Here is a 12,556-nt window from a genome sequence, read left to right as displayed (position 1 = left end):
GTTAATGTGGATAACCAAGCTTTTTGAGATACTGTGGTAAATAGATAACCATTCAAAAGTTTGGGGTCATTTTTTATTTTTATTCCACAAGAATACATTAAATTGATCAAAAGCCAGAGTAAAGACTTTCACAATGTTATATATATAAAAAAACACAATTAAAAATGATCAAAGAATCATTAAAAAAAACAAATACCAGTTTCCAGAAAAATATTAAGCAACACATCTGTTTATTACATTAGTAATAAATGTTTCTTGAGCACTAAGTGCGCATATTGGAATGATTATCATGTGACACTGAATGGCTGTTAAAAATCAGCTTTCTCATCCAGGAATAAATTACATAAAAATAAAAAATAAATCATACCAAACCCAAACTTTTGAACAGTAGTGTATGTATGTGGTATTATAGATACATTTGTTTTTTTGTCCTTTAGTAAGGGTGGGTTCTCTGAGCTTGGTATGAGTCATAAGCGTCCATATATGTTTAAAATGTCAAAAATTGGTCTTGGACAGCGTATTATCATCTAACCCACTAGATGGCATTCACACCAAAAAAATGGTAACTTCATAGCTCCTAAGAGAGCATCTTTCGAAATTGTTATGGTTGACACAAAGTTCTTTTGTAAAATACTATCACGATTATTTGATTTGGGAAAAATCCGAAAACCAAAACACTGAAGAAAAAAGAGAAATAAAAACAAAGACTTATTAATGCTATAATAATTCAAAAGATGTTTTGGATTCTCCAGGCTCTGAGGGAAGGCAGCTGTGACGTATATGGCTGTGCTTCCTTCTGATTGGCTTAAAGTTATGTTGGGCACGTCCACTATAAAAAGTAAATTTACCAAACGGATTGTTTTACAGTTCATACTCAAACTCGTTGTATCCTAATCTAATCCAGCATGCGTTTTTTTTAGGATCTTTTTTTTTGTGTGTATGTTTTCGTATTAGTTTTTTACTTGAATAGGCTACCATATAACGTTAGTAGTAAACATTTTCTTTGTTCATATTCAGTCAGAATGTCTCATAGCTGTCGTCTGCTCTGTGGTTTTTTAATGAGCTGCATCGGCTGGAGTGGTATTATAATAGCGACCTCAACCAACGACTGGGTGCTGAGCTGTAAGTACGGCATGCACACCTGCAGGAAGATGGATGAGCTGGAGACCAAGGGCTTGTGGACCGAGTGTGTCATCTCTACTGCTGGATATCACTGCATCTCACTCAACCAGATCCTCGATATACCAGGTGAGAAATATGCTTTGTTTTATTTGTAGGCATCCTTTTTTCTTTTGGAAAAAGAAATGGAATTATGGAATTAAACCCCTTTTATAAATCACATAATACCCCTGTGGGAGTGGGACCCAGTCATAGAAAGGTTTTAGTGAATTTCTGAGACCCTACATGCCACAGTCTGGATGTCATGTATTAGAGCACATTCAGAGATTTTTTGAGATATCAAATGTTTGGAGGTTTAATCATAAACAAATAAACACTCCCTCTCCTTGATTTTTAAATATGTCTTTAAATATGACTAATATTGACAGAATGAGCAGATTTAGCACTCTTATGGAAATATGATAATGTTTTGTAGTTATTTAAATCTGGCTTATTTTCTAATTGTTTGTCGTAAATAAACATCTCAGAAAAATGTTATGGGGACTTTTTTTTATGAAACGGCATAATTCTCATTATGTCTTCTGAAGAGGACACTAGGACAAAGGGCATGTAAATCTGACATTTTGGGGAGACGCAAAAAGTCAGTAGGGAAATAAATTATAGATATTCCTATAAAATATGAAAATGTTGGCAATTTATTACTCCCATTATAATACTTCTTTTTTATTATGGTTTGCCACAAAAGCATGTGTATGCAAATTAGATGCAATGTAAGCTATTAATAGATTGTATAAATTTTACAACCAATAATGACATAAAAAACACACACAAAACCTTTTTTTTTTAAGTTGAACAGTTAGCCTATACCGTATATATACATTCCCTTGTTATAACATATATTTTATACTTTTTTTCTGTGCAAATGGTGGGTTGCATGTATTTATTTTTTGTTTTGTTTTGTTTTGTTTTTTGTTTGAAGCTTACATCCAGACGTCGCGCGCTCTGATGGTCTCCGCCTCTTTACTCGGACTTCCCGCTCTGGCGCTCGTGCTGCTCGCGATGCCATGCGTCAAACTGAGCCAAGAGAGCGAAGAGTCCAAACACAGACGCGCAGTCCTGGGAGGACTCCTTATACTGTTCATATGTGAGTTATTGCTGACTGGGTGAAATATACCAGTGTCATTTAGGTCTCAGGAAAGGGTGTCATTTACATCTCGACAAAATGGATATTTCGATGGTCATTTCTTAAAGGGATAGTTCACCCCAAAATTAAAACACTCATTTTTTTCACCCAAATGTTGTTCCAACATCTGTTCACTTTCTTTGTTCCAAAACACGAAAGGAGTTTTCCTAGATAGCACACATAAAGATTGCTGCATCTGGAAAGCATGTGCTGTGAACAAACATTTGATAGACATCAAATAAATATGTGGATTCAACAGTTTAAAGTAGCACATAACAGTATAAAAAATAAAGGCTATCTTCTTTGGTTTCATGAAGAACCTTCAACATGCATGGAACATTGCATATTGGTAAAACATGCTTCATATTATTAAAATGTTCTACACACTAAGAAATGGTTCTTTTAGAACCGTTCACTGAAAGTTTCTTTGGGGAATTAAAAAAGGTTCTACTTTGACATCGAGGCAAAACCCCCTTTTGGAACCTTTTTAAGAGTGTTAAGTGCTACACTTATTAAATCCCATCATAGTAAACTTGTTTTCTACCAAAACCCATTTAACTAATAACATTGGAGTACCTTTCCTAGAACAGTCATGGTGCTATTTCCTGCAAAAGACCCTTTGATATATTACTCATGAACTTAAAATAAACCAATTTGTTAAATTGTTCAAATTTTGCAGTTCTAAGCAAAATGCTAGATGTTGTCATCTAGTTGTTCATATCCTCTCTAAAGTCAAGCTTTCAACATACAGGACTGAAAATGTCCTTGGCTGAATTAAAACATCCAGAGATTTCCTACATCCTGTTAGAGTGGGAAGAGCCAGTCATGGTCAACTGTCCGAACCATTTTTGCAGGTGGCTAGTTTGTTCAGTAAACAACACAAATAAAACTCCCAGTCTTAAAGGGATAGTTCACCCAAAAATGAAAATTCTGGCATCATTTACAAACCCTCATGTCATTCCAAACCATTATGAGTTGCTTTCCTATGTTGAACATAAAATAATATATTTTAAAATGGTTTGGAATGACATGAGGGTTTGTAAATGATGACAGAATTTTCATTTTTGGGTGAACTATCCCTTTAAGGTGTGGTCACATTTACCATTGCTCAGCGAATTTTCATAGCCAGAATGCATTAATTTAAATGGGAATCTACAATTTCTGTAATTCGAGTGAGGGTGAAATTTCACATCATGTTCAAATTTGCCATGTTGACACTGCTTGGTTTAAAGCTGACTTCTCTCATACATCGCTTCATCACATTTTTTCACTAATGTGACTGCTTGGAAGTCAGTTTGCTAATTCTCTATGATTATGGTATGCCATTATAGCACCCTTCCTCTTGTTTTCAGCTCTGTGTGGGATGGTGTCCACGGTGTGGTTCCCTATTGGTGTGCTTCACGAAGATGGCCTGATGTCGTTCGGATTCTCTCTGTATGCTGGCTGGATCGGTTCAGCCCTTTGTTTTTTTGGCAGCTCGGTGATGATTTGTTGCTCAAGGGGTGATGACCCAGGTCAAAATCTTGAAAACCGCTACTACTACTCAAAACACAGTGGGGTTACTAACTCCGGCCCTCCTATAAACAGTCACGCCAAGAGCGCACATGTGTGAGAGTGAAGACACCCTGGATGAGACCGCAGGCGCCTTACCTCAAGATTTGAACACGCGCCAATGAACTATGCGAAGAATTTGTTTTCTACTGCCATGGTTTGACTGCAAACATGTGAAGATTCGGCGGGAACAAAGAATTCAGTGGAAACTGTTCTTTGTTTTTTTGTGCTAAAACTCAGACGTTTGAACATTTAAAGGCTTTGTTTGAACAGACGTTGAAATGAATCCAAAGGGAAACAGCTCTCTTCTCCCTAGGCATTCATTTTTCATTGACTTTACAGTATTTACACAGTATTCATTTTGCTCCTATATTTCTTATTTTTACCAGTGACTTTTATTTTATCTTGTGTAAAAGTTGTGAATATAAGCTTATTAGCTCATGCCAACATTTAGGAAAGTATGTACACCCAGACAGACAGATAAATAGATAGATAGGCGGACAGGAAAGCTGTGTGGTTGAATGACCAGATGTCTTTTGCACTGTTTTCCTGGAGATCTCCTCACAGCTTCCTGCACACAACCTCCTAGGAAATCAGCATTTGAAATTTGACATTTGAAATATCTGTAACAGGAAAACCGCTCATTTTATCTGGTCTCATATGGTCGGTGATTGATTTATTGTTGTAATGCATTTTTTTTTTGTGCTGTTTGGGAGATGGTGGGCATAATCATATACCGTCTACTTTGTTTGTTATGCATATTACTTTTTTCAAAATCATCACGCCATCTCATAATACACAAATTGAATGTGCCTGAATGAAAACATGAACCTACAATATACAAACATACATACATATATATAATATATAATATTGTTATAGTTGATGACACAAAAAAGACACCATTTATGATTGTAAAATATATACATTTTAATATGTCATTTGAAATATATTTGTATATTCTTTTCAAACATGTAACTCTTGATCTCAGTGAATATAAGTGTGTTCTGAATCGAAATGATTTTTCGCGCAAAGCTGTAAGTAAGAAATGTAAATATCCTTGTGCAAACCTAAACAAGGGTGAAACCACAAGACATTTCTACAAACCAACAGAGAAAGAATTTGATATCAACGTCGCAAAATATTTTGAGAACTATTGAGCTTTCACAGGAAGCCAATCATAATATTTCCTCCCTTAAAATTCAAGGGAGAGCTTGAGACTTTAGATCAAACACAGCTGTGGAGATGATGTAAGGTGAAAAGTCAGCTCAGTGCATCTTCAGAGGGTTTCTGCTCATGTAGTGACAACTTGCATTGGTTTTTGCTTTAAAGAGGTATCTTGAGTTTTTATATGGAAAAGACAAGGGCATTGCTTTTAGGATCTTTATAATGGAAAAAAAGATTACTGTTTGAAGTAAAACCAACACTGAAACAGCAGCTCATATCAGAAAGAAATACAAATTCTGTTCCAAATCTAAAGACATATTTGATTTTAGTAGAATAACATTAAGGAGGGGTTATTTAAAGGCACTTTTGAAGCCTTGATAAAAAAAAACTGGGATAAACATCCCTCTAGATAAGTCACAAGGTGCCAATGGATTTACCAAGCACTTGTTCAAGAACAAAACCTTTTTTAAATTCACTAAGAAATACAATAAAAAATGTTTTAATAAAAAATGTTTGAATAATTAGGGAGACATGATTAACAACATCAGCGACTGATTTTGTATGGTAGAATGTGTTCCTGGATTAATGTTTGTAAATCAAACGAGTACAGTACTAACCTTAACCATTAACTACCCATGAGGTCTTAATTCAAATAAAAGTGTTCATTTTAATAATGAACTTTGTTTTAGTCATAGTTTTTGTGTTTTGACAAAAATATTGTTTAATTTCAATTTGTCATGTCACGCTAATTTTGATCATATATGTTTAATTTATATCATTTAAATATAATACATAATATATATATATATTATACATTTAAAAAAAGCTTATTTTAAAGTCAGCATGAAATGAAAATATTTTATAAATGCATGTTAATGATCTTATTGTGAAAAAATGTTTCAGTGTATCATATGTTTAATTTAAAAAAAAAAACAATTTACTCGGATGTGCATCATAATACGGAAGAAAAGATAAGTCGTTTCCATTTCATTGTGACTTCAATAATAACCCTACTTTAAAATATATATATAAAATGTTACATTTATCAATAGACTTCATTTTTATTTATACTTAACTCATATTTATAGTTTGTGTTGGTAAGTTAATTAACCTTCTAAAGTTTTTTATTTACATTAAATATATAGATCCTTACTAATATAAATGTGTCTATTAATCCAGTGGTGTTATTATATTAATTTTTTTCTATGTATTATCAACAGTATGTTTTAATTAAAATTGTAATGATACGCATTTTCCTTTTGTCTTCATTACTTATTATGGTTTTGTGGCATTGATCTAGGAACATATTCTGTTCGCCAAAATCAAGGTCACCCAAATCCATCCTCTACTGCGACAGTAGTTTAGTGTTTATTGTTCACTCAGGTGAATACTCCTCATTGACCAGCTCCTCAAAGCCTTTATTGGTGACTGTTAATTGTGACTATTGGAAGGTCTCTGTTCATCATGGTGCTGCTGGGACTGGTAGTGTTTCTGGTGTTGATAACTGTGCTCCTCAGCCGCCCAGCCCTGGTACTGTCCCTCTTGTTCGTCCTGCTGAGGAGGAAGGTCTTCATCAATATTGAAGCTGTCATCCACCTCTGTCTCACACCTCTGGTAGGAGCTGGCTTGAGCCACTTCCTGTCTAGCGCTGAGTTCCAGCGAGCTGTTCCACATCCCATAGCTAAAATAGATGAGCACACCTGTAGGATCAGTTACGGCCTGTTCACACCATAAATGATTAAGTTTTACAGTGCACAGCATAAATGAGTACACCCCCATATAGTATCAGCAATTACTATTTACTTAAAAGACATGTTAGGGTTTTTTGGAGATGTAATGTTCTAACAAGCCTGCTTGATCAATTACAAAAGAAGAATGCCAAAATTATTAAACAAAAGGAGATTTTCTAATCAAAGTGATACAATTTTGTTGCAAAAGTGAGTATACCCTCCTAAAAGTTACTAAAAGAAAAAAAGTGTATAGTTTTAAGGCTATTTTTGATCAACAGGTAAGTATATTGAACATAAGCTTTTAAAGACAAGTAATTTCCTGACAATTGAAAGAGTTATAGCCCGCTGAATCATACTCAGACTTAATACTGGCTTGGAACCACTTGGGAGAGAACTGCAAGGTGACTTATTTTTTTAGCATGGTACAAAATTGGCTAGTTTACTTATCTTACAGAAAATATGGCATATTTTGTTGTTTTTATTTAGTATATGTTAATATGTTTCAATTTTGCCATATTTCCATTAATTATATTAGTGATCATTAAGAAAATACATCTTTTATTATTATTCAGAGGGGGTGTAATTTATGCTGTGCACTGTATAATCATTCTATTTAAATATGAGAATATGGAAGTCCACACCACAACTATAACAATAACGATGAAAGATATCATTGGAATCACTTTCTGAACAATTTTTTCCAACTGATGAACGGAAAAAAATACTAATAGCAAATCAGAAAGAGCTTGAGCATTTAACACGGCACTAATGTAGTTATTATTCTTGGTGTAAATGGGATTTTGTTATATATCAATATGACTAAAAATAATAATACTATATTTTATTTTACAGTGACATTACAATAGTAAACGTTCTTATTTTATTTTAATTTAGAAGATATTAAATAATATAATTAACATATTAAATAATATTGCAAATAATACAATATATAAATAAATTAAATATAAGTAAAATAAATATCTTCAAATTAATTATTTTAAAAAGTTATATTTCGCTGTAAAAATTACTAAATAATATTTTAGGATTTAGTAATAATAATGATAATTATTATTATTATTATTATTATTATTATTATTACTAAATGCCAAAATATTTAATATTATACATTTTTTTATTAAAATAATATATTTATAATAAAAGTATATCTAACTAATGTAATATTTCATTGTAGAACCAAAGCCACACTTTCTTTTTTGATAATGATATCACAGTCTTTGCAATTTTATAATTTCATTAATCGCACAACTCTAAAATGGAGTGCATGTAGGAGAAGATCTGCCCTACCTGGTGAGCACCACACCACAAAGTGCACCCAGGTGATGCTGGATAGTTTGAGCATGAGGTAAATGTTCACCAGCATGGCAGCGGTGGGAACAAAAGGCACACAGGGCACCATGTAAGGCAGCTTTTTAGGGTTCTCAGGCTGCCGGAGAATAGTAATAACCAAAGTAACCATGAGGACAATTACAGTCATTATAAAAGGTAACATTGCCCAGCGAGCTCCACCTGAGACCCGGTCGAAGCCATAGATGACAAGGAATCCAGATAAAGAAGGTCAAGATGAAGAAAAGTAGGACAGGAACAGTGCGTCCTGTGGCAGGAGTGGGCCTATCGCCTAAGTTCGGCAGGCCCAAACGCCTCTGAATAGTGTAATAATGGGACCCCAATATGCGTTTCAAGAAACTATCATCCACCTCAATGCCAATCTCTCCAATGCCGTAGCCGGAACTAACCGACTGGTAGCCCCGAGAAACTTTTCAAACAGTGTCATCTCCTTTGGAGGGGAGGTTCTTGGCTCCACAGGGGTTGTTGGCGTATTCTTCTCCACCAGGTGAGTTCATGTCCTTCTCACTAGCTGCAATCATTTCCTCCTCTTCCTCTTTGGTGAGGAAACTGGTAAAGCCATCTCTATCTGGCTGATATCACAGAAGCAGCACACACACCGACACCAGTGTGTAGGCCAGCAGCGTGCCGATGGACATCATCTCGATCAGGTCCCTCAGACTCACCAGGAGAGCCAACAGAGCAGCCTGAGAGCCTGATACAGCACAGGAGTCTCTGTGTGCGGACTCACAAAGGAAAGGAACCTGGTGCACACTGAAACTAAAATCAATAAAAAACATTATTGCTACTCGAAATAAAATAATCATTAAATGAAATAAAATATTTCAAAAATCTTTATTTTAGCTAGTTGCCAAGTCAACATTTCTTTTCTTCAGTTTACTTTAATTAAAAGTACTAATAATAAACAAATAAAAACTAATTTATAGAAACTAATAAAATAAATAATAATAAAAACAAACATGGAGACATATAAAAAAAAACTTTTTTTTCACAAAAAACATACAACACAATTACCAAAATTGTAACCACAAAAACATAATTGCATACATAATATAAAACGTGATTGCAATTTAAAATGTGATTTTATTATTTAAAAAGATGTCCATGTATTCTGTGTTTGTTTGCAAGACTGCACAATTAGGCCAAAAGTTTGTAATTAAAAACTATATAAATAAATAAATGGATAAAAATTACTAATGCTTTTAAAATTTAAAATAGAACAATAATTTTTTTTTTTAAACGTACCTGAAGAGCAGACCATCTCCGGCCATGGCATAGATGTCTTTGGGCATAGGGAACAGAGATCCCAGCAGGATGCCAGTGAGTCCTGCGACAGCACCCATGGCTACAATATACTTCCCTGACAAGAAGCCATGAACGGCAAACATCTCCATAAGCGAGGCATCGCCATCAATCAGGGTAAATGGCACCATGTCAGAATCACACTCACCTAAGCCGTGTAAACAGGTAAAACGCTTATTATCTGGCAGTTTGTTCAATTCAATTCAATTCAAGTTTATTTGTATAGCGCTTTTTACAAAATAAATCGTTACAAAGCAACTTTACAGAAAATTATGTTTCTACAATATTTAGTAGTAGCTAGTAGTTTGTGCACATTTGACAGGATTTTAGAAAAAATAAAAATAATAATAATAATACAAGACGTAGTCAGCTAGACGATGAACTATCAATATTATTAATTAAGTTATTATATGATTCAGTCACACATTTAGCAATAATTGTTAGTTCTGTTTGTTGATTCAAGGTAGCATCATCTGGGGTCCTCTGAGGGTCAGCATCATCTCTTCTCAGGTGTTCTGGATCCAGACTGGAGCTTGTTTAAATCCTAGTTACCACGGGATGTAAATCCCGTGGCGAAACATAGAAACAAAATACAGACATCATTAGCATAGCTGCTGATCCAACAAAGTAAAATTAGTTTAACCCAAGTTAATGAATAAAAATGCACCTTTGAACAGATGCAACTACACTCACAATTAAAAAGATACATTATTCGAATGCTTGGTGAAAGAGATGTGTTTTTAATCTAGATTTAAACAGAGAGAGTGTGTCTGAACCCCGAACATTATCAGGAAGGCTATTCCAGAGTTTTGGAGCCAAATGTGAGAAAGCTCTACCTCCTTTAGTGGACTTTGCTATCCTAGGAACGACCAAAAGTCCAGCGTTTTGTGACCTTAGGGTGCGTGATGGGTTGTAACGTGGTAGAAGGCTAGTTAGGTACGCTGGAGCTAAACCATTTAGGGCCTTATAGGTAAGTAATGATAATTTGTAACTGATACGGAACTTAATAGGTAGCCAGTGCAGAGACTGTAAAATTGGGGTAATATGATCATATTTTCTTGACCTGGTAAGGACTCTAGCTGCTGCATTTTGGACTACCTGTAGCTTGTTTATTGACGAAGCAGGACAACCACCTAGAAGTGCATTACAATAGTCCAGTCTAGAGGTCATGAATGCATGAACTAGCTTTTCTGCATCAGAAACAGATAACATGTTTCGTAGCTTGGCAATGTTTCTAAGATGGAAGAATGCAGTTTTTGTAACATTGGAAATATGATTTTCAAAAGACAAATTGCTGTCTAATATAACACCCAGATTTCTGACTGTAGAGGAAGTAACAGTACATCCGTCTAGTTGCAGATTGTAATCTACAAGATTCTGTGTAGTGTTTTTTGGTCCAATAATTAGTATCTCTGTCTTATCCGAATTTAATTGGAGAAAATTGTGTGTCATCCAATCTTTTACATTTTTAACACACTCTGTTAGCTTAGATAATTGGGAAGTTTCATCTGGTCTCGTTGAGATATATAGCTGAGTATCATCAGCATAACAGTGGAAGCTAATTCCGTATTTTCTAATAATATTACCAAGGGGCAACATATATATTGAAAATAGAAGGGGACCTAGGACGGATCCTTGTGGCACTCCATATTTTACTGATGATAAATGAGATGACTCCCCATTTAAATAAACAAAATGGTAGCGATCGGACAGGTAGGATCTAAACCATCTTAGAGCCTGCCCTTGAATACCTGTATAGTTTTGTAATCGATCTATGAGTATGTCATGATCTATGGTGTCGAACGCAGAACTAAGCACTAAGCACTAAGTGCTTAGTTTGTCACAACAGTTTTAAATATATGGCAGCTTGAGTGAGAATGTGACACAATCTCATTCCTGATCCCATTTCTAGGTGTGCCAGTGGATGGATGCTGTAGGATGATTCGTCCAATTACATTGCACAGTTAGGAAACTCATGATGCATTTAATCTGTCTCAGGAGAGTAAAAGCAAATCGCTTTCAGATTAATATTTAAAAAAAGAATGAGCAGAGGTCTTCAGCTCTAGGGATCAGGATGGGGCTTAAATAAATTGCAATCCAACTCTGAAGTGCTTGAATAATTCATTAAATTGTCTGAATATGCAATTTAGGCTGGAATACTTGCATATCTTGTACACATCTATATTTTTATTTCATTTCATTTAATTATTCAATATTAAAATTAGGTAAACAGTTTAATTCCAGTTTAATGTTAGGTTACAGATATAGAGTCCATGTTTAATATATCTTAGGCTATCTTAGGCAATCAATGTACTAATTTCATTTTTATATATAGTCTCATGTTCTTCTTCTGTTTATTAGGAAAATGTATCTCTTATACACATATCTCTCTTATGTGTAATTGATAGTTAAAGCTTACCGTTTTTAAAGTTTTATTGCCAATATAAAATTATTTTTAGGTAGAAACTATAATTTTTGTTGTTAATATGCTTATTGTTTTTTCAATTTATATAGTTTTATGTTTTCATTTCCTGTTCATTAGGAAAAAGCAATTGACAATTAAATTTCACCATTATTGTCATTGTAAATTTATATATGTAATTTATCTAGAAATATATTATTATTATTTACTTTTTTTACATGTATGTATTTATATATATATATATATATATATATATATATTATAATAATATAGTTTTTTATGTTGTAAAAAAAATTATATATTGGAAACAAGTTGAAAACTTGATTGTTGGGTGTTTAGAATTCAATAATATCAGCATTTTATTTATTTTTGTAGTATTATTATTATTATTATTATTATTATTTGATTTTATTACTCTATTTCAATTTATTCAGATGAAAAGTCTGGTTCTTGCACTGACAGGTCTCTCAGTCTTGTGGATCTTGGTCTAGAAATGGGTCTTGGTGGGTCATGTCTTGGTCTGGTAGAGTGAGCTAAGAGACCCCATAAGGCATAGATTATTGCTGTGGTTTTGTGAACTTTAGACTTAAATTTGAAGAATTTGATCTAAATAAAGCAAAGAAAACCTCAGCACAGCTGGCCATGATTACAAAGAGGTGGGGTTATCTTGCAGTCTCAAGGTCACATTAAAAAATATATAACATGCAATTGTGAAGC

At 34.0% G+C, this 12,556-nt stretch overlaps 2 protein-coding genes across 2 annotated transcripts; one reads left to right on the top strand and one right to left on the bottom strand.

The window, feature by feature from the left end:
- Positions 1-256: 256 nt before the first annotated feature.
- LOC127946175 (claudin-11) lies at positions 257-5,426 on the top strand. Its single transcript, XM_052542539.1, has 3 exons — positions 257-1,248; positions 2,099-2,263; positions 3,655-5,426. Exons 1-3 carry the CDS (start codon positions 1,023-1,025, stop codon positions 3,912-3,914), a joined length of 651 nt encoding a protein of 216 aa, XP_052398499.1. The 5' UTR covers positions 257-1,022; the 3' UTR covers positions 3,915-5,426.
- Positions 5,427-7,894: 2,468 nt separating this feature from the next.
- Positions 7,895-11,630, bottom strand: LOC127946178 (probable cationic amino acid transporter). Its single transcript, XM_052542543.1, has 2 exons — positions 9,361-11,630; positions 7,895-8,874 (listed from the first exon to the last, which is right to left on the bottom strand). The coding sequence occupies exons 1-2, from the start codon at positions 9,546-9,548 to the stop codon at positions 8,694-8,696; spliced, it is 369 nt and encodes a 122-aa protein (XP_052398503.1). The 5' UTR covers positions 9,549-11,630; the 3' UTR covers positions 7,895-8,693.
- Between the last annotated feature and the right edge of the window lie 926 nt (positions 11,631-12,556).

This window comes from Carassius gibelio, chromosome A24, assembly GCF_023724105.1.
Source record: "Carassius gibelio isolate Cgi1373 ecotype wild population from Czech Republic chromosome A24, carGib1.2-hapl.c, whole genome shotgun sequence".
Classification (NCBI taxonomy): domain Eukaryota; kingdom Metazoa; phylum Chordata; class Actinopteri; order Cypriniformes; family Cyprinidae; genus Carassius; species Carassius gibelio.
Note: the sequence above shows the minus strand (reverse complement) of the source record. Positions and strands in the feature narration are given on the sequence as shown.